The sequence below is a fragment of the Eriocheir sinensis genome, chromosome 45 (genome assembly GCF_024679095.1).
Source record: "Eriocheir sinensis breed Jianghai 21 chromosome 45, ASM2467909v1, whole genome shotgun sequence".
In the NCBI taxonomy this organism is placed as follows: domain Eukaryota; kingdom Metazoa; phylum Arthropoda; class Malacostraca; order Decapoda; family Varunidae; genus Eriocheir; species Eriocheir sinensis.
In genome coordinates, this window is record NC_066553.1 from 878,392 (window position 1) to 902,004 (window position 23,613).

The 23,613-nt window shown below is 40.6% G+C and overlaps 1 protein-coding gene across 1 annotated transcript in view; it reads right to left on the minus strand.

Moving 5' to 3' along the window:
- Positions 1–23,613, minus strand: part of LOC126980831 (nephrin-like) — a 211,982-nt gene that overhangs the window by 174,304 nt on the left and 14,065 nt on the right. Inside the window, exon 2 of the mRNA XM_050831109.1 lies at positions 1,320–2,653. Coding sequence (XP_050687066.1) covers positions 1,320–1,455 — 136 coding nt within the window. The 5' untranslated portion in view covers positions 1,456–2,653. The remainder of the gene's footprint in view (positions 1–1,319; positions 2,654–23,613) is intronic.

Sequence of the window (23,613 nt, forward strand, 5' to 3'; positions counted from 1 at the left end):
ACATTCTGACATGGAGAGGAAGACTAACCTCACCGGACCTCACAGAACACTCAGATATTGACACGAGGAAGATAACTAACCTCACCTAACCTCACCCAAACCTCACAGCACACACCAATACTCACATTTTGCCATGACGAAGAAAACTAACCCATCATAGCCTCACGCAACCTCACAGCACACACCAATACTCACATTTTGCCATGACGAAGAAAACTAACCCATTCTAACCTCACCCAACCTCACAGCACACACCAATACTCACATTTTGCCATGACGAAGAAAACTAACCCATCCTAACCTCACCCAACCTCACAGCACACACCAATACTCACATTTTGCCATGACGAAGAAAACTAACCCATTCTAACCTCACACAACCTCACAGCACACACCAATACTCACATTTTGCCATGACGAAGAAAACTAACCCATCATAGCCTCACCCAACCTCACAACACACACCAATACTCACATTTTGCCATGACGAAGAAAACTAACCCATTCTAACCTCACCCAACCGCACAACACACTCACATATATCCATGACGAAGAAAACTAACCCATCATAGCCTCACCCAACCTCACAGCACACACCAATACTCACATTTTGCCGTGACGAAGAAAACTAACCCATTCTAACCTCACCCAACCTCACAACACACTCACATTTTGCCATGACGAAGAAAACTAACCCATCCTAACCTCACCCAACCTCACAGCACACACCAATACTCACATTTTGCCATGACGAAGAAAACTAACCCATTCTAACCTCACCCAACCTCACAACACACTCACATTTTGCCATGACGAAGAAAACTAACCCATTCTAACCTCACCGAACCTCACAACACACTCACATTTTCCATGACGAAGAAAACTAACCCATCATAGCCTCACCCAACCTCACAGCACACACCAATACTCACATTTTGCCATGACGAAGAAAACTAACCCATTCTAACCTCACCCAACCGCACAACACTCACATTTATCCATGACGAAAACTAACCCATCATAGCCTCACTCAACCTCACAGCACACACCAATACTCACATTTTGCCATGACGAAGAAAACTAACCCATTCTAACCTCACCCAACCGCACAACACTCACATTTATCCATGACGAAGAAAACTAACCCATCATAGCCTCACCCAACCTCACAGCACACACCAATACTCACATTTTGCCATGACGAAGAAAACTAACCCATTCCAACCTCACCCAACCGCACAACACACATTTTTCCATGACGAAGAAAACTAACCCATCCTAACCTCACCCAACCTCACGAAACACACCAGAATACTCACGTTTTGACATGAGGAGCGCGGAGACCATCGCTCTGGGAGGCCACGAGAGGCAGAGCAGCACCACCAGGAGAACTTGGTGTCTTGCCGCCCATTGGCTGTTCAGCGCCCCTGCCACCTCGCCCGGCCAACCAATCATAGCGCAGACAAGGCTCGCCACGGGGTCACAAGGCTTTAGGAGGCTGGTTAGGTGGTATTTCCTTAGTTTTTTCGCCCTTGGATATATTCTGTGTTGTTTTTTAGCTCTGTTTTGCTTCCTTTAGTTCGGGTCGCGCACTCACTCATTAAGTCAGGATTAGTTTTGTGTTTTTAAAGTAATGTTTTTAATGTTTTTTTCTTTTCTTCGACGAGTGTTTGTTTGACCTTGTTTTTTTTCTTGTTTATTTTTTTCACACACTATGCACTCGGTTTGTTTTAATTTTGGTGTTTATTTGTTTGTTTTATAGTTGTTTTATTTTTTTGTGTGTTTTTTCTGATGGTGTGGTTACTTTATTTTACTTAAACTCACTTACTCACTTAAATTAAAACTTTGACTCGCTCTCTTAATAATCTACCTTTCCTTCTCTCTTTTTTTATTTATTTACTTATTATCTTTACTTTTTGAGGTTAGTATATGGCGCTTTTATTTCTTGTCTCGGTGTGATTTTAGTTTCGTTTTTCTTTTGTTTTTTTTCCCGTTTTCTTGCTTCCTTCGCACCTCCTCCACACACACACACACACTCAGGCAAACTGTGTCTTGATTTGCTCCCAGGGATTGTCTCTTCTTCCACTTCTGCTTCTCCTCGGCTCCCCTGTCGGTCGCCTCCTCCGCCAATTCTCCTTTTGTTTTCCTCTCTTACTATTTCCGCTTTTTCTTGCTTCTCTTTCGCCTTGTCTCATGCTCTCTCGGGGCCATTGTCACGGATCATATTTTCTTTCTTTTCTCGCACTTCGTTTTTTTCTTAGGATTCGTTCAATGCAAGTCCTCGTTTTCCTCTATCTCTTTCCGGCTTAGTGTAAATGTAGTATTGCAGCTTTTATCAAAACACTGTCACGCCGCACAGCATTACCACCAGCAAGGGTTTTCATGGACTACTTGTATTGCAGGATGCGTAGGAGCAGGAAAAGGAGGAGGCGGAGGAGCAAAAGGATGGAAAGTCAGGGCGTTGCTGGAGCAGGGTAAGAAATCTTTTCACCAATACACTTCGTCAACGCAGAGGAAAAAGAGGAGAAGGTGGAGGAGATGGAGAAGGAGGGAGAGGAGGAGGGGAAGGACGAGGGTGTTCAGTGGCGGAGTGACTCCCTCCCCACTCCTGATGCGGCGGCGCCTCCAGAGTTTCTGCAGAGGATGGGGCGACCTGCAACAAAAGAGAAAACCATTGTAGTAAAGAAGTGAAGCGAAAAAACAGTGATAAAAATGTAAAATCAAGACACCTCTCTGCCCGAAATTGACCACTATTTGGCCCACTCATTTATATTTGCTTATGAAGGAGCAGTGATTAGCGGGCTCTTTCTCCTCATTATTAATTTTTGCCCTTGCGCTGTTTTCTTAACTGTAAAAAACAAAAAAAACAACAACAAAAAAAACTATAGCAATATGATGATAGGATAACTTCCGGCAAAAGAGAAAACTGTTGAAGTGAGGTTAGGTTAAGATGGGCTAGGTTAGATTGGGTTGGGGTGAGTGGTGTTGCATTGGGTTGGGTTAGGTTGTTTTGTGTTGGGTTGGGTAAGGTTAGGCAGTGATGGTGGTGATAGGGCTGGATTACGTTAGGTTACGGTAGGTTAGGGTGGGATGGGTTAGGTTGGATTAGGTTAGGTTAGGTTGGATTAAGTTAGGTTGGGTTGGGTTAGGTTAAGTTAGGTTAGGTACACCACAAAAAAGAACCGTTGTAATGAAGTGAAGCAAAGACATATGATAAACGTTACAGTAAATAATAAAAAAATGTTAATAAAAAAATGTTGATAAAAGTGCAGAATCGAGTAAATAGTAGTGTATTGAGGGACTGACCTGCAGCACCCGCCAACACAGTGCTTCGGTAATGGACTAAGGCTTACACGCGAACACTCAGCAGGAAAGCCGATGAAACAGCAAATGTGATGTGTAAATATGATATACTAATGGACATGACTGCGACCACCACCACCACCACCACTGCTACTATAAAAAAAAATAGTAATATCACACCCACCACCTCTACTATTAATATCACAACCACCACCTCTAAACCACTACCACCATCACCACCACCATCACCACTACTGCTATTAATATCACACCCACCCACCTCTAAACCACTACCACCATCACCACCACCACAACCACTACTATTAATATCACACCCACCTACACCAAAACCACCACTGCTATTAATATTACAACCACCACCTCTAAACCCACTACCACCATCACCACCACCACCGCCACCACTGCTATTAATATTACACCCACCACCTCTACACCCACTACCACCATCACCACCACCACAACCACCACTGCTATTAATATTACACCCACCACCTCTACAACCACTACCACCATCACCACCACCACAACCACCACTGCTATTAATATTACACCCACCACCTCTAAGCCCACTACCACCATCACCACCACCACAACCACCACTGCTATTAATATTACAACCACCACCTCTAAACCCACTACCACCATCACCACCACCACCACCACCACTGCTATTAATATTACACCCACCACCTCTACAACCACTACCACCATCACCACCACCACAACCACCACCATTACTACTACTACCTCCAAAACCACCACCACCACCACCACAACCACCACCAATATTATCGCCACCACCCCCACCACCACCACCAAAAGCACCACTACCTTAATAACCACCACAATCAATAATCATTCCACCATGTTAATTTTTTTTTTTTTATCTGTCTATCTCTTTCATTTAATGTTTTCACACACACACACCACCACCACCACCACCACAACTATTACTGTTACCACAACCACCACCACCACAACCACCATCTCTACCACCACCACCACCACTACCATCACTACACATATAAGAATTTCCACTAACCTTTTTTTTCTCCCTCGGTCATTGGTTAAGCCCTATTCTTATCCACTAAACACTAAAAATTAATAGAAATTCCACCATCGTAATTTCTTTATGTCTATCTCTGTTTTTTTTGTTTTATCTATCTTATTTCTTCATCTATCCATCATTCACAACTTACATTGACATCAAACCCAAATAATGACAATAAAAACAAAATAGAAATACACATGAACAGAGAGATTAGTATATTATTTTTCCTATTCCTTCCTTTAATACATTTCCTCGCGGGTTTCAAATCAGCAAACTTTCCTTATTTGCACTTTTCTTTTGGGTTTGATGTCGGAAAGAGAATTAAAAACAAAAACAAAAAACAGACACACACAGACAAGCCAAGTATTCTTTTCCCCTCTCAAATTGCAAGAAGACCTCGAAAAAAATATGGAATGTCATCTGAAAAGTTTCCTATTCTCTCTCTCTCTCTCTCTCTCTCTCTCTCTCTCTCTCTCTCTCTCTCTCTCTCTCTCTCTCTCTCTCTCTCTCTCAGGAACCTTGCATGCAAAAGTTACTGAGCTGCAAAGGAAGAGGATGAGATGCAGGAAGAGGACGAAGAGGAGGAGGAGGAAGAGGAGGAGGAGAAGGAGGAAGAGAAGGCAGTGGAGTAGAAAGATAGAAAAGGAAAAAAAATAATAATAAAAATAAGGATAGAAAAAAAGAAACCAAGAAAAGAAAAACAATGGAAAAGAAAAAGGAAGAAAAGGAGAAAGAAAAGAAACACACACACACACACACACACACACACACACACACACACACACACACACACACCTAAAAACATAATCTTGAAACACTTGCTCGTTCAAATTTCCGAGAAGCAGAATGTGTGGTAATGATTTCCTTCCTCCTCCTCCTCCTCCTCCTCCTCCTCCTCCTCCACCTCCTCCTCCTCCTCCTCCTCCTCCTACTCCTCCTCCCCCTCTTCCTCCTCCTCCTTCTAATCTCCTTTCGCCTGACCTCACACACTAGTTCTGTTAACGCAATTGAGTACACACGCAAAGTCACGTCTCTCTCTCTCTCTCTCTCTCTCTCTCTCTCTCTCTCTCTCTCTCTCTCTCTCTCTCTCTCTCTCTCTCTCTGTGTGTGTGTGTGTGTGTGTGTGTGTGTGTGTGTGTGTGTGTCTCTCTCTCTCTCTCTCTCTCTCTCTCTCTCTCTCTCTCTCTCTCTCTCTCTCTCTCTCTCTCTCTCTCTCTCCTCCTCTCCTCCTCCTCCTCCTCCTCCTCCTTCTCCTCCTCCTCCTCCTCCTCCTCCTCCTCCTCCTCCTCCTCCTTCTCCTCTTCCTCTTCCTCTTTTGTTTTAGGAGAGTTTTTCTCTTGCTTGTTGCCAACTCTTCCTCCACTTTTTTTTTTTAATCTTTTCTCGTTACGTTTTCTGTTTTCCTCATGTGCGATTTCTCTCACAATTACTCTCTCTCTCTCTCTCTCTCTCTCTCTCTCTCTCTCTCTCTCTCTCTCTCTCTCTCTCTCTCTCTCTCTCTCTCTCTCTCTCTCTCTTACTTATACACATTACTTAATTTTTTCCTCTTCAATTATTCTTTCTTATTCTTCTTTTTTACCTTCTTTTTGGTCACTTCTAGACAGCTCTCCTTCTTTCACTTCATCAGCGTTTTCTTTTTTTCCTTTTTCCTTTAATCCTGCCTTTGCTTCTTTCCTTACTACTTCATACCTACTCAAGTTTCTCTCTCGCTACTTTTCCCATTTTTTCCTTTTTTTTTTCATTTCATTCCTCCTCTCCTACATATTTACTTTCCTTCCTTCCCCTTTCTTTTTCCCTTTTATAGTTTATCTCTTCCTTCCTCTCTTCTTCCCTATCCATCTACATATATAAGTCCGTTTCTTTCCTTTCTTACCTTTTTCCTCCTTTCCCTTCTCTTCCCAGTACCTACCTGGCTGCCTCTTACTTCTCCTCACCGTCACCTACCTAACTTTTCCCTCCCTCCCTCTCCCTCAGTCACCCCCCCCTCCCTTCTTCCCTCCTCCGCACAGCCAGGTGAGTGATGAGGGCTATTAATATCCACCTCAGGTCCATCTCCAAGGCGTCTCCTTCCCCAGATATTATCACTGCAATATTGGCGCACCGCCGGCCTGGACTAGACGACTTCGCGCATCGGTGGGACGCGTGACCGGCGCCTCGGATTGCCGATAAGAAGATTCTCACCACTGGACTCCGGGACCTTGAAAGTGTTCCTCGGTCCATATGTTTTACTAATTAGACTTCCCTATTTACCTACCTCTGAATACCTCTGACTGATGAAACATTCTCACCTGGAATCTGTGACCTCGACAATTACTCCTCTGTGTACCTGTATCCTGATTAGACTAACTCATTCGTACCTTTAATAGTTTCTTTTTGTACAGCTGTTTTTCATTAGTCTGGCTTATGACACGTGTCTCGTAGGATCAAAAAGAATATTTGAACCTAGACTACGACCTCGATAGTTGCTCCTCTCTGCACCAGCATACATAATAGATTAGTTTATTAGCGTACCTTGTAATAGTTCCTCTTTGTATAGCACTTGATGTTGCGCCTCTAGGGATCAGTAATATTCTACCATGGCCTCTGCGACCTAGAAAATTGCTTATATATGTAACTGTATACTCATTATTCTGGCTTATTTATGAACGACTAAAATGTTCCTCTGTTCACCTGCTTAATCATTAGAAGAGCTTAATGATCTGTCCACCCGTTTAACAATTAGTCTGCCTCCTTTGCGAACCTTTCAAAATGTTCCTCTCTGCTCACCTGTGTAACCATTAGACAGGCTCACTTACACCCCCAGAATAAATACAACTTCTCTTTATCACCCTATGGAGCTTTTTACCCCGTCGTGTTGCCGCCTAGTAAGGGACTAAGCACCTCTTGTCAACACGTAGTCGGCTCTAAGTGCACCTCTTTTTCCACCTAACGAAGAACTGAACACCTTCGTCACGAGAGTTGAGGTAACCCACACCTGAGAATGTACCGCCTGTCTACCTGAACGAGAGAACTGAAGTGAGTAAGAACCTGAGTATTTACAACCAGCGTCCCTGAATGAGAGAACACGTAACCGGCTGTAAGTGCACCTCTTTTTCCACCTAACGAAGAACTGAACACCTTCGTCACGAGAGCGTTGAGGTAACCCACACCTGAGAATGTACCGCCTGTCTACCTGAACGCGAGAGCTGAAGTGAGTAACAACCTGAGTATGTCGAGTAGCGGGCTTTTTTTATATTATTGTTTCCTTTTGTTGTGCCTTTGAGCTGTCTCCTTTGTTGTAAAAAAAAAAAAAAATGTACCACAACCCACAAGTGTACCAGAACGAGGAAAGTGAAGTGATTTGCACCCAAGTATGTTCCGCCTCTCTACCTGAGCTAATGATGCCGTGGATGTGAGTGGGCTCCCCGTCCGGCTCACCTCTCTCATCACCGCTTGTCTTATTACGGCACTTCAGGACACGCAACAGACACATGTTTTTGTCTGTGAATGTTTTTTTTTTCTCTTTCTTACTAATTTTCTTTTTCTACGTTCGTGTCTTCCTTATTTTTATTTTTTTGCCTTCCTTTCATCTACTCTATATTTTCTTTCTTTCTCTGCACACACCTGTTTACGTTCAAGGCTTCTGTTTTTCGTTTATACTTTCTTATTTTCTTTTGCTTTATTCTGTTTCTTGCATGTTAATCTTTTCTCCTCCTCCTCCTCCTCCTCCTCCATCATCTTTTTTTTCTTCTTCTTCTTCTTCTTCTTCTTCTTCTTCTTCTTCCTCTTATTCCCCCTCCTCCTCCTCCTTCATTACTGTCACCACGCCTCCACCACCAACCATAACGCAGCCAACACACATTTGCACAAGACGTCGATCGAAACTATTCAACGAAACACGCATCATTATCCTCCTCCTCCTCCTCCTCCTCCTCTTGCACCTCCTCCTTTTCCTCCACTACCAATACCTCTCAAGACCATGTACTGACAAGAATTAGACGAGTCCCCCCTTAATAATAAAAAAAAAAAACCGAAGCCCACACAGCACCGTTAATGGCAGGAAAAAACAAACAAACAGGTATAAGTAGAGAGGAAAAAGGAGTCTGGGTTACCTGTGTGTGTGTGTGTGTGTGTGTGTGTGTGTGTGTGTGTGTGTGTGGAGGTCAGGTAAAGGTGAGACTAGTGACCTACATAGCCGGAGGGAAAAGGGGGGGAGAGAGAGAGAGAGAGAGAGAGAGAGAGAGAGAGAGAGAGAGAGAGAGAGAGAGAGAGAGAGAAGGGCTGGATGGAAGAATGGAAAGAGAGGAGAGGGAAAGAGGAGGAAACATGTGTGTCGAAAGAGGAAAGTGTTAGGTAAGGGTGGAGGTAAATGTTCCTCCACACCTGATGAGGGGAGAGAAGGGAGAGAAGGAGGGGAGGGAAGGGGAAGGGAGAGAGGGGAGAGAAGGGCTGTTGAAGGGGAGGAGAGGAAAGGAGAGGAGGAAACACGAGAGGTAAGTAGATGGGTGGTTTTCCGTCACTTATTTGATTGTCTGTCTGTCTGTCTGTCTGTCTGTGTTTATATGTGTGTCTGTATTTCTCCTTCTGTCTGTTTGTCTCTCACTGTCATTATCTCTGTTTATCCATATGCCTGTCTGTTACTGTATGTGTGTCTCTGTCTGTACCTCTGTCCGTCTGTAATTTTCTGTTTCTACATGTGTCTCTGTCTGTTGGGGTCTTATTCTGTCAATCTTAATTTTAACTCCCTTTCTATCTGTCTGTCTGTTTCTATCTGTCTATCTCTTACACTCACACACAAACACACCCGAGAACACAAACGCACCCCTTTAACCCCCAACATCCCACACATTCACACCCACCCACACACCCATACAAATAATCGAACACAATACAAAAGCACATAGGCGTTGGGTGGGCGGGAGTAGATTCGGCCGAGTTCAAACACTCAAACATTTTTTAGCAAGGCGGTTTGAGAGTGTGAGGAATTTGACATAAAAAAAAGACACTTTCTACCACGCAACGTAATGGTAAATGTTAATGTTGCCTGCACCCCCGTCTGGACACATTAGCCGCACACACACACACACACACACACACACACACACACACACACATACACACATTACGTTGGCTTTTTATTTTACTTTTTTTCTTCGTGTAATGTTTTTTTTTTTTTTTTTTTACATAATGGACAGTTTATAGGGAAAGGGAAGGGACTTATTTTTATTACATTTATTATTATTATTATGTTTTGCAGTAGTAGTAGTAGTAGTAGTAGTAGTAGTAGTAGGCAGAAAAACGGTTTAAGAATGATAACAGTGTACAGGAAAAGCGAACAAAATAACATGAATAATATAAAACAGTGAATAAAAGAAAGAAATTCAAAAACAAGAAAATAAAAGCTGAAAAAAAAGTCCCCAAACCATTGATAATAAACGCCCACAGAGAACGAGAAGGAATATCAATCAGAAATAACGTCAAACCATAATATAATTGGACAAGAATAATTATGCGAGGCGGATAGCGATGAAGGGGAACGGGATGACATTAACACACGGAATAAAATCGGAGCAATATGGTAAACAAATGAAAGCGAAATTGAATCAGCAAAACGGTCAGGTAAAATTAATAAGAGCTGTCGTGACGCGCATAAAGAAAACAATTACACTAAAAAAAAAACAGAAAAAAAGGGAAAAGATAGCGACGCATATATTACAGATAACGAAATATACAGCCATGAAAATAAAGACTAAATGAAATGTACGCTGAACACATTATATTACCCGCGCTGTAATATTTAATTGAGAAAATATGTAACTAGGGAAATATTCGTCTCGCAAAATGTGTATGCAGATAAATGTAACTTGGCAAATATTTCTATAACTTTTTTTTTTATAGCTAAGGAGACAGTTCAAAGGCGTAAAGAAAAATACATAAAAAAAGCCCGCTGAACACTTATACAACTTAGGGAATACAGGACAAAAGCAAGATAAAAATAACGAAGCACGAAAATAAAGAAGCAGAAAAAAACGAAATAAATAACTAGATAATATATATAAAAAAAAACCGAATGTCCCTCAGGAAAAATTTTACTATTGAAATATACAACAAATGGCTTACATAACTAACCACATATGTGACTAGGGAGATATGTAGCTTAAAAAATAAATAACCAATTAAATATGTAACCAAGGCAATTAATAACTAGCAAATCTATTTAAACGTAGCAAAAAATAAGTAAGAATATAGGCCGCCCCAAAAACACCCATCCCAAAAATTCTTTAATTCGCGCCTAATAAGCCGCTAACAGCCGCTATCCGGGATTTACACGCCGCCAAGGACCAAAATACTTCCCCGGCGCCCTTCCACCCCGAGGCATTATCGCCCTTAAGGTTTCCAGTAATAAGGTTCAGAATACGTTAACAGCAGTTCTGGGCCGGCACGCTATTATCGCCCTTGGTGCCATGGGTACTAAGGGTGAAATTCGAGGGAAACTTCAGAAAGCAAAACCGTCTCTCTCTCTCTCTCTCTCTCTCTCTCTCTCTCTCTCTCTCTCTCTCTCTCTCTCTCTCTGTTCCCTTTTCTTTCCTTGCAGTTTGCCATTTATTCTACTCTCTCTCTCTCTCTCTCTCTCTCTCTCTCTCTCTCTCTCTCTCTCTCTCTCTCTCTCTCTCTCTCTCTCTCTCCTCCATATCGCTTTCCTCTCCATTGGGTTATTCCTTCTCATTTTCTTCCCTCCTTCCTTCCATAAATTTCTTCTCTCCTTCTCCTTTTTCTTCTTCTTTATCCCTCCAGTGACTCTAATTCTTGCTACATTCCTTCCCTCCCTTTCCACGCCTTTACTCTCTCTCTCTCTCTCTCTCTCTCTCTCTCTCTCTCTCTCTCTCTCTCTCTCTCTCTGGGTGTGAGAAAGGAGGGCCAAGTTTAGTGTTATACTCTCCTTCTTTCTTCCTTTCTTTTTCTCTTCCTTTTTCGTGTGTGTTATATTATATTTCATTTTTCTCTGTTTCTTTCTTCTTCTTTTTAAAACGGTGTATTTCTTGTTTTCTTCTTTTTTTCTTCTTGACTTGATTTTCTTTCCTCTTAATTCTTTTTTTCTTCTTCCTCTTTTTAGTGTTAGTCGGAATCTAATTTTCCTTATCGATGTTTCCTTTTTCTCATTCTCTTTTAATTCTCTTTTCTCCTCATTCTTTTTTTTCTTCTTCCTCTTTCGTGTTAGTCGGAATTAAATCTTTCCTTTCTTAACCTAATTTATCCTTCCTCCTCCTCCTCCTCCTCCTCCTCTTCTTTTATTATGTTTTCGTCTTTTTCTCCTTATTTCTTCTTATTCAATTTGGTTTTCCTTTTTCTCAGTTTAAATTTTTCTTCTTCCTCTCTTTTTTCGTATTAGTCGAAATCAGATCTTCCTTTATTTAACTTAATGTCTCCTTCTTTCTTACTCCTCTTCATTATTTTTTTTGTTTTTTCAACCATTTTTTTTCTAATTTATCTTTTCTATTTATTTTTTTCTATTCTTTTCTTTCGTTTTTTCCTCCCACCATTTTTTCCTCTCGTCTATTCTGTCTTTTCTCCATTCACACCTTTCTCTATTGCTTCTAATTTCTCCTTTCTACTTTTTTTCTTATATTTTCTTATCTTTTTCCCCAATTTTCTCCTCTCTCCATTCTGTCCTTCCTCCAGTCCCGTTTTTCTCCATTTTCTTCTAATTTCTCCTTTTTAATTCTCTTCTTTTTCTCGCTTTTTCTCCCACCATTTTTTCTCTCACCTCCATTCCCGTCCTTCTCCATCTCTTCTATTCCCTTCCTTATCTCCTCTCTTTATTTCCTCTCCTGACACCTCGGCCTCTCTTCTTTCTCTCCCTATCTCTTTCTCGCTTCCTCCACCTGTTCCTCCTCCTCCACTTGCTCTTCCTTCTCCATCTTCCTACATTTCTTCCATAATCTTAACCTTAAATGCTTCCGTTTCCTTGATTATCTTCCTTCTTTATTCCTTCCTTTTCCCCTCGGCAGACACCTTCTCCTTCATTCTTTTTCTCTCCATCTTTATTTTTTCTTTTTCGTTTCTTTTTTCTTTCTTCTTTTTCTTTCCTTATTATTGTTTCCTTTATTCTATTTTTTTGTTGTTCCTTCTCTGCTTCTCTCCTTTCAGTATCTTTTCTATTTCCCTTTTTCTCTTATTTCTTTATCATAATTTGTTGTTTTCCTTCTATTATATCTTTTCTCTATATTCTTTTCTTTATCTCTTAACTCTCAACTTCTCTCTCTTCTCCTTCTCTTAATCGCTTTCTTTCATTCTGTTACTGTCTTCTTAACGTTGCTTTTATTTGCTGTATAAATTCATAAGATAATCGTAACTTCTTTTAATATCTCTATTTTCCCTCCTTTCTATTTCCTAAGGTGAGATTTCTGACTTTCTCTCTCTCTCTCTCTCTCTCTCTCTCTCTCTCTCTCTCTCTCTCTCTCTCTCTCTCTCTCTCCATATTATATTCCGACCACCTTCTCTTCGTATTTCTTTTTCTTCCTCTCTTTCTCCTCTTACATTCATTCTCTAATCTTGATCTTATTCTTTTATATTCTCTTTCTCCTTTATTTTTTTTCTTTTATTTTCTCAGCTGGCATCTCCGACATTATCTCGGTTTTCTTTATCTTGATTTTACCTCATCTTTTTTTTCTTATCTCATTTATCTTCTTCTTTTTCTGCTTTTTCTTTTACTCTCTATTTTCTTCTCTTATTTCTTATTTGTCTTCTTTTCCCTTTTGCGTTTTATTTTCTATTCTTTTCTTCTCCTCCTCTTTCTTTTTTTCTATTTCCTTGATCTTATATATTTTTTTCTTTATTTCTCTTTCTCTTTCTTCTTCCTCTTCGACTTCGTTCTCCTCTTTTGATTCTCCTTCCTCCTCCTCCTCTTCCTCTTCCTCTTCCTCTTCCTCCTCCGCCTTCCTTCACCCTCTCCCTAACCTCAAAATCTCAAAAAAAGTGGTTAAAAAATGCCATTGGCTTCGAGGTATAAAAATGGAGATTATTAATTAATATTCACGTTTTTTTTTATATTAAAGAACGAGCTCTCTTCCCCTTCTCTCTCTCTCTCTCTCTCTCTCTCTCTCTCTCTCTCTCTCTCCTTGTCTTTTCCTTATTCCACAATCTTTCTTTCCTTCCTTTCTTCCTTCTTTCTTTCTTTCTCTCTCGTATTCTCAGTTTTGCCTCATTTTTTTCTTTCCTACAATATTTTCCATCTTTTTATTTTTTCTTCCTTCCTTTCTTTCTTTTTCTCTGTATCTCGCATTCTAAGCTTTTCCTTCTATATTCTCTTATTCTCTATCTTCCTTTCAGATAATCTCTCTCTCTCTCTCTCTCTCTCTCTCTCTCTCTCTCTCTCTCTCCGGGCGCAGCGAGAGGGTAAAATTGGAGCCAAACTTCTCTAGCTGGGAAGTTAGGTCACAGGCAGGGCAGTGCAGCGCCTCTTAAAATGCATCCCCGTGCCTCCTCCTCCTCCTCCTCCTCCTCTTCCTACTCTTCCTCCTCCTCCTCCTCCTCCATCGTCTCGACCGACCTCCTCCTTCTCCTCCTCCACCTCCTCTATCTTCGCCAGCTCCTCCTCCTCCTCTATCGTTTCTACACTTTTCTTTCTTCCTTTTCCATTTTCCCTTTTTCGTTAGTTGTAATATCTTTTTCTCGTTCTTCTTTTTCTTCTTTTTTCCTCTACTTTAAATTTTCTTACTCTTTCTCCTTTCTTTTCTTCATTTCCTTTCCTTCGTCTTTTTCCTCCTCCTCCTCCTCCTTCTTTTTTTCTCGTCTCGACCTCCTCCTCCTCCTCCTCTTCTGTGTCTTCGCCAGCTGTTTCTCAATCGTTTCTACTCCTTTCTTCCTTTCGATTTCCTTTTAATGTTGTCTATTTTACTTTTCAATACTTTATTTTTATTTTTTATAGGTAATGTCTCTATTCCTTTCTCTTTCCTCCCTTTTTCCTCTCTCACTTTCCTTTTTTCCTTTGTCTTTCTCGTCTTCTTCATTCCTAATTCTTTTCCAGTCCTCCATCTCCTTGTTCTCCTTCTCCTCGTCTTCCTCTCTCTTCTCCCTCCTATTCTTGTCCTGCTCGAGCGCATTCATTTTTCTCCTCGCGTGCGCTTTTTGTTTGTCTTTTCCTTTTGTTTTCTTGCTCTTTTAGGCTTGAGTCAAGTTTTTTTATATATTTATTTTCTTCTTTCACTTTTTTTCTTTTCTTCGTAATGCATCGAAATATGATACCTTCTCGGGGTTGTATTTTTTCTTCCATATCCATCAGTGCATTAAAAAGTGATGTTTTGTCCATTTTTTTTTCGTGTATACCTTTCTATCCCTAAAGAGAGAGAGAGAGAGACATAGAGATATTTAAATTGATATAGACAGGTAGATACAGATAGAAAGACAAATAGATAGAGATAACTAACTAGAGGGATTCCGAAGATATATATGGAAAATTTCACTCGCTTTCTATACATAAGATAACGAAAGGAATCTGACCCAACTATTATAAGCAAAAGAAAGCAAATATTGGTTGCATTCTCTCTCTCTCTCTCTCTCTCTCTCTCTCTCTCTCTCTCTCTCTCTCTCTCTCTCTCTCTCTCTCCCCTATTGACGCGGCTGTCGATGGTTCTCGCGGCCTCGTGGCGGTGCTGCCGAGGACGAGACACGAAACAAAGAGCCAACACACTCCTCTGATTAGGACGAGGAGGAGACTGCTCTCTCTCTCTCTCTCTCTCTCTCTCTCTCTCTCTCTCTCTCTCTCTCTCTCTCTCTCTCTCTCTCTTCAATATACTCCTCACATTCTTCACAATTTCCTTGATCAGTTTTCTTGCGTTTCATTTAATTTGTTTTTATTTGTATTTTTGTCTTTCCAATTTTCGACAACGTAATATTTTTGTCTTTGTTTTCTTGCTCTTCTTTTCACACATATCCTCTCTCTCTCTCTCTCTCTCTCTCTCTCTCTCTCTCTCTCTCTCTCTCTCTCTCTCTCTCTCTCTCTCTCTGCTAATTCGACTGGCAATTTTAAGTTTCGGATGTAATATTTTCATAAACGTTAAATAACAATAATAATTCACGTATATTGTTTAACTGTATAAATATTTTTGAATTTTTACATCACTCTAGGTCACTAAAAAGGAATGCATCAAGAGTGAAATATGAGATACGTATGGAGCGAAATAATTTTACATTCGAGCTGAAAATAGTATACGTTTTGGGTGTGTAATGTTCTAAAAGGCTTAATGATTTAGGCGTGTTGTTAATATGAATGAGTGTTGCCGAACCTTACCTAATTTCGAGGCCAGTCAAAAGGAAAATGTGTTATGAGATAAGTTTGGGGCAACATAACTTTCCTTGCTATCCTAAAAGGTGATTTAATGTGTGCGTAGAATTGGTAAGATTCAAGCCACGTAGACGGAGTTGTAGTGGCTATTTCCCATCGTATTCATCTCAAAGGCTTGCTCGCTCGCTTTAGATTAGAACAGAACCTCCTTTTTTTAAGTCATCCAGTGCTTTGAGAATCACGATTTTTATTACATTCAGAAAAAAAAACCTATTATTAAAAATTTGCTTACCACATCCTATCTTTCAAAAAATGCGATAATCATATTCCACTGTCTTACTACGAGAGTGTGTGTGTGTGTGTGTGTGTGTGTGTGTGTGTGTGTGTGTGTGTGTGTGGAGGAAAGGGTTTTAAGTGTGTGTAAATGGAGGGAAAGATAGAGAACAAAGTATAAAGGGAAGGGAAAGGATGGGAAGGGAGGGGAAGGGAAGGGAAGGAAGGGAAAGGAAGGCTGGAGGGAAGGAATGAAAAGAAAGGGAATGGAAGGGATGGGAAAGGAAGAGAAGGGAGGGGAGGGGAGGGGAAGGAAAGGGACGGAAGGGAAAGGCAGGCTGGAGGGAAGGGATGAAAAGAAAGGGAATGGAAGGGAAAGGAAGGGAGAGGAAGGGATGGTGCAGGTATGTGTGTGTGTGTGTGTGTGTGCATGCCGTGGCCTTGGTGTCGACGCTCCCCGCCTGCCAATAAGCTTAGGAGGATGGAGCTGGATCAGAAAAGACTCCCTCCACCTCTCCCCTTTTTTGGCTATCCCATCACTTTTTATTTTCCCTTCACTCTCCTTTTTCTCACCATTTCCTTTTTCTTTCTTTCTTTCATATTCCCTTCTTTTCCCTTCCTCTTCTTTCACTTGACTTTCTTTTCACTCTCGTTTCTTCATATTCTTTCACTCATTTTCTCATTTCTACACTTCCCATTCCATCCCAACATTTACTCTCATTTACTTCTTCTCTCCTCTTCCATACCTCTTCCCTTTCTCTCTTTACCTTTTCGTCCCCTTCTTTCCCTTTCCATACACACACAGCCCTTACTTGCAATAGCGCACGCAAACTCACACTCACACACACACACACACAGCGGCGGAATAACCCACAATGGCAGCCTCGTATGTAAATATCCATTCTATTTAAACATTTTACTCTTTTCCATGTTTTACAAATACACATTTTTGCGCATTACATAATACACCTTTACATACGGCAAACTATTTTACCTCAAATCAGGTTACGAATAAATTCAGTTTTATACATTTGTTTATTTCTCTCCTCTTCGTACCCCGATCCCCTCCCGGCCACGTCCGCCGCGCGGGTAATGGCGCACAAGAAAAGCGGCGTTATTTACTGGCGTGACGTTTTCATTTTCAATTTTAAGGTTTTTATGGTAACCGCCCGTATTACTTCCACAATGGGTCACATTTTATACACCTCGCCTCGCCCCTTGTGCAGCAATGTTCACTCTTGAAACATTTTACGGCCGCAACATTAAATATCTCTTATGCAAAACACCCGCCCCCACACACATACAAAAGTGGACATATGCATATATATATATATATATATATATATATATATATATATATATATATATATATATATATATATTACATTCTTTTATTTTCGTCGAACGCAATAGAAAGAGACGAAAATAGAGGTAAATTAAATATAATACATAAATTAAGGAAGCCTGAGAACCGACAGTCAATTTAATTGGATGAAATATAAATAACACCTCGTTATACCTCTATTTTCCTTTATTCTGAGAAGCACAAAAATAGAAGAAGGAGAGTGGAGAGAATGTAAGAAAACTTATCGTAAGCAGACAGTGAGGCAACAACCAAAGGAAAAACTAAAATAGCATCTCATTACCCTCTATTTTCCATTATTCTTCAGCACACAAAAATATAGCACGAAGGGATGAGGAGAAAATAGAGTAAGCGAACAAAAATGAAGGCATGAATAAAGAAACTAAAAATAAAATGAAATATAATCCAGAGAAGCACCAGCGTGGGATGGAAAGAGCGGGTGCTATTGAAGGTAAACAAAAATGAATGAAAATAAAATAACAAAACCATGGAGTGAGGATTTGGAGTTGGGTTGAACATCCCACCTCACGCGGGAGAGTTATTTTTATTATTTCACCTCCTTACCGTATAATTTCAAAGTGGAAAAAAAAATATATATATCTCTTTGTTATATGAAAGTGTAACACAAAGAACAGTTTCAGACCATTAAGTATTGATGAGATAAAAACAAACAAACTAAGATATACTGTTCAATCTTGTTTCGTCTCATTACCGAATATTCTGACTAGAAAAAAACCCCACTTTGGTATTTGAGTGAAACATATAAGGAACAAATTTAGATTATCATTATTGAAAGAAAAGAGTAACAAGTTCACAAGGAAAGTGCTTTAAGACTGATATAAGGAAGATGCCGTGAGTTTAATAAGGAAAGTACTATAAGATTAAAATATAAGAGAAGTACTGTAGGATTAAGATATAGGGAAAGTACTAAAAGATTAAGTTCCATACTCTTCAACATTTCGCCACCCAAGTACACATATTTGACAGGGCTTTCGTAGGAGTTTTGGGCATTTCCAAGAGTAGTTTTATGACCCTGGTGGTAGTCTGACCCTTCTTCCGTACAATGAACCTAAGATAACACTCATTAGAACTCAACAGATGCCTTTGCGGACTTTGGGAACAGTTGACATGAGGGATGGAAGCGGCTGGCAATACCTACCTATAATATATATATAAAAAAAAGTGCAATAAGATTATGCTATTATTACGACCACTAACTTGAGCGTGAATATTGCCGGGTACTGGTAATCACATCTATTCTGGCTGCTAAAAATGGAAAATCAAATATAATTGTACGAGTTAATATGATTAGGGAATGAGTATTGCAATTATAATACCTCCTTGAAGCTGTGCAGCGAATCGGGCTTTGATGAACGCTGGGCTTTGTTAATCGCCTTTGCAGGTATTAGAAAGATATAAAAATGAGTGACTAAAAAATAGACTCAGCATTACCAATTACTTTTAACCCTGTCTTCTCTTTCCTTCTCTTTCTTCTTTTCTACTCCCCTCTTCCCTTCCCCTCTCTCTCCTTCTCTTGCCTTCCCTTTAAATTTTCTTTCCATTCTTACATTCTTATCCTTCTCTTTTTTTCTCTTTCCTTCCTTTCCTTCACATTTAATTTCCTTTCCTTTCTTCTTTACCTCCACATCACCACAATTTCCTTCCCGTTTCTTCTCCTCTCCTTTCCATTCTTTACTTCCCTTCCCTTCCCTCTCCATCCCTTCCCTTCCCTTCCCTTGCCTCCCCTTCCCTTCCTTTTCCTTACTTTCCCTTCTCTTCCTTTCCCTCTCCTTCCTTTCCCTTCCCTTCTCTTTCCTTCTCTTCCCTCTCCTTCCCTTCTCCTAACGCGCTAGTGTGTGCCAAGATGGGTTTTCTGATCGATGGAGCGTTCGTAGTCGTAACTTCTTAAGACTGTGAGTACAGAAAAAAATGAAATAAGATACCAAACTTAATATATGATTACGAACTAAATATCGTACGTCAGAGAGGTTATTACCGGGCGCAGAGTAATGTATATCAGTATATTGAGTGTGTCTGTCAGGCGAGGGGGTGAGATTATGCTACGGTGCCATGCTCTGCCCTTCGCTGGGAATAGACGGAAAGGAAGGGAGGAAAGACATACAGAGGTAGGGGAATAAGGCAAAAGAAGAGGGTATATGAAGGTAAACAGAAAAAAGGAAAGGGAAAGAGATACTAGAATGGAACAAAAGAGGAAGAGAAGAGATGGGAGCTGAAAGGAAGGGAAGTAAAGAGAATACTGATAAGGAAAATAAAGGACGGAAATAAAATAAAGGAGAAGGAAAGGGATAGAAAGTGAACGAAATAAAGGAAGAGAAAAAAATAAAGGAAGGGAAAAGGAGAAGGGAAAGGAAGTGTAGAAAGATGATGAGAAGTGAAATGCAGATATGAGAGAGGATGGGAAGGAAAAGAAAAGGTTGAGGAGGGAAAGAAAGAATACATGGGAAAGGATAAGTGAAAAAAAGGAAAGACGAGGAAAGAGAAACGAACGGAACGGAGGAAGAGGAGGAGGAGGAGGAGGAGGAGGGCGGGGCAGAGCAGACCAGAGCACCCCTGAGCATAGCATAGCATAGCAGAGCAGGAGATGAATAATTAATAACACGGCCCTGCCACTGCGTTAGGTCATTATGAGAGGCAGCCGTGCATAATGTAATGGGCCGAGTATTAATAGTCCTTCTTTATCGCTGCCACTCGATGCCTACCAGTGAGGAAAGGATGAAAATTGGGAGGAATATAAATGTCCAACAATGCTTGACTTTTTTTTCATGTAACAGGAATTCGTGCATAACGGAGTGGCTTGGCTGTTTTAATGATATTCTTCCGCTGGCGTTGTGTGGAATTAAGTTATCAGAGAAAAAATGGTGGATAGAAAGGATGATATAGAGATGAACATGATAAAAAAAAAGAGTTCGATTAATGACTCTTTAATTTCAGGGTTACAAATGACGTTAGCAATATAAAAAAGGTCATAATGGATGAAGGAAATAAGAGGAAAGGGAAGCATTACAGAAAGGAATTAATAGATTAAGAAAATATCGGTAAAGTTAGATCATACAAAAGGGAATAATGATTAAGAAGCAAAAAAAGAAAATACCAGATAGAGGAAACAAACAGATAGAAAGTAAAAAAACATTATAGACAAAACACATCAAAAGGAAATTAATAGACAAGAAAGCAATACGATAAAAAAAAAAAAAAACGGGAAAAAAATGACAAAATACGGACAATAATAAAGAAAGTAATAAAAACAAATGTAGTAATGAAAGAAAACGAAAAAAATAATAAAAAAACAGAAAAAAAGATAAAAAAATAAACATGAGAAAGAAAATGAAACAAGAGCAGAGGAAATCACAATGAAAATAACACAACGAAAAAAATAATACATAGTTGAAAAAAAAGAGAGAAAAAAAAGTGAAGAAAGAGAAAAGTGGCAGAGAGAGGGAGGAAGGGAGGGAGGGAAAGGGTCGCCAAATAATTCCTGAGCTTCGCGTTATGAGTCAGACCAAAAACGTTGACACGCTCGGCAATAAAGGAAGAATAAAAAAAGCCTCTAATTGCGAGGTGATTCATTAAAATGCAAAGGCCGCGTATTTTTATGGCGAGTTATTTTTTGCTTTACCTTTAATTGAATTCCCTTTCTCGGCCTGTGTGTGTGTGTGTGTGTGTGTGTGTGTGTGTGTGTGTGTGTGTGTGTGTGTGTGTGTGTGTGTCATCTGTTTAACCTCATTATAAACAAAATGAATCCTCTTTTTCCTCTTCCTCCCCCTCTTCATCTTCATATATTCCTTTTTTATATATCTTAATTTCTTATATTTTTCTTCTTTATTCATTCATCTGAGTCACCTTTCTCACCTCCTCCTCCTCCTCCTCCTCCTCCTCTTCTTCTTGCAAATACCTTCAACTCCTCCTCCTCCTCCTCCTCTTATTATTTTCTGTGTTTATATGTAGCAAATTTTTCTTCTCTTAATCATTCATCTGAGTCACCTTCACATTCCTCCTCCTCCTCCTCTTATTATTTTCTGTTTATATGCAGCAAATTTTTCTACTCTTAATCATTCATGTGAGTCACCTTCACATTCCTCCTCCTCCTCTTATTATTTTCTGTTGCTATGTTTTCTTTTTTTTTTTTTCATCATCATTGTCCACCTCCTCCTCCTCCTCTTATTTTCTGTTTACATATTGCTAATTTTTCTTCTCTTTTTCATTCATGTGAGTCACCTTCACCTTCCTCCTCCTCCTCTTATTTTCTGTTTACATATTGCTAATTTTTCTTCTCTTTTTCATTCATGTGAGTCACCTTCACCTTCCTCCTCCTCCTCCTGCCGCCCCTCCCCTCAGCGATCAGCACGTTGCCAATATAACTTGTGAGGAGAATAGCAAAGTTCACCTTCTTCCTTTATAATAAGAGGGACGCTCCGGGAAGATAAGAGGCGGGGAGGTATTCAAGTGTTTCAAGCTTCCTTTGATATTTCGTTCTTTTCTTTTCCGCCTGTGTCTGTCTGTCTGTCTGTCTGTCTGTCTGTGTGTGAGAGAAAGGGTGAGTCTGTCTGGGTGTCTCTCTCTCTCTCTCTCTCTCTCTCTCTCTCTCTCTCTCTCTCTCTCTCTCTCTCTCTCTAAGATTAAATTTGTTCGCTGATATACGATACATTATTTTTCTTTATTTATTCCTCTTTTCAGACAATTTTTTATGCATAGACTATTTTTTTTATATAACGATAACTAATATTTTTTTCCTTCACCTGGTGGTCATTAAATTCTTAGATTAATATTTAGTTCAGTCTGTTCAATCATTCATGTCCTCATACCCTGATTCGCTCATTCGTCCATTCATCAACTCATATGTTCAGTTAGTCGATCAGTCTGGAGCCTTTTCTACAGCAAGGGTGACAGCTCAGGGCAATAAATAATAAAAATAATATCAGCGTAATAAAAAAAATCGCTAGACACTTCTCCAACGAAAGAAAACTAAATGAAATAAATGAAATGGAAAGGGAGAGAAAGGCCTTAACGAGGTAGCCTTCCGGTGCCATTGACGGAACTTTAGAAATATTAATCAGTATCTATCTATCGGTATATCTGTCTATCTATCTATCTATCAATTAACCTATTTATAAAACCTTATGAGGAGAAGAAGAGTAGGCGGGAGAGGAGGAAGTGTATGGAAAACAAAAACAAGGATGATGACCTTTACTTGTGTTGCAGCTAATTAGTGCATCAAACACACAAGAGGAGGAGGAGGAGGAGGAGGAGGAGGAGGAGGAGGAGGACTGGCAGGACAAGGAGAAGAAAGAGGAAGAGGAAGGGGAGGGGAAGATGAGGAGGAAGAGGAGGAGGAGGAGGAGGAGGAGAGGCAGGACAAGGAGAAGAAAGAGGAAAAGGAAGCGGAGGAGGAGGAGGAGGAGGAGGAGGAGGAGGAGGAGGAGAAATCAATGAGGGAACGTGACGGGCCTCCACCACAGTAATGCGACGAGGCACGGAACACCTGAACGGCCGCGTCTTAATGTTACTCGCGCGTGCCACGGAACTCCCGGCGCTCTGTTACGGCGGCGGAGCACGGGCAGGGCACGGGGAGGGCGGCGCAGGTAGAACACGGCGCACCTGTGTTAATTAATGCTGTCTGGGAGGGCAAGATAACAATAGACGCCATTTAAGGGATGTGTGCCTATTAGTATACGTATTAGTGCTAGTACCAGGAAAGGCAACACGAGTGAAATGAGAAAGAAGGAGATGCCTTACCGGATAATAAACCATACCTAACCTAACCTAACATAACGTGAGTATTTGTAGAGCCAACAGGGGTAGGCGGTGGATGAGTGAATAGCGTGACGGCGCCGCGTCCAGGACGACGCGTGTTCGCGTCCCGCCCAGTGCCACAAGCCGGGATTTTTCAGTCACCTCTGAGTGGCCTAAGACTGCCCACTATAAACACTTGCCTGCGCAACAACGGGCTGGAGCCGACCATCACGCCCTACCAAGAAAGCCTACCGTCGCCACAGGTGGAGAGAAAAAAAAAAGAGAAAAACGAGGAGGAGGAGGAAATGATTTACCGGATATTAACATTCTTAACCTACCCTAACCAGAGTATTAGTATTGACAGCAGGAGATAAACAAGGAGGAGGAAATGCCTGACCAGATATTAAACCTTGCCTTATGTAACCTTGCCTGAGTATCAGTAAAGGCAACCGAAAGGAAACGAGAAGAGAATGGAAGTACTTCATCAAACGACACCAAACCTCAGCCAACCGGAGTATTAGAGTAAAGGCAACACAACAAACACATTAGAGGAGGCAAAAACTACTGTACCTAAAAAGACGAGACCAC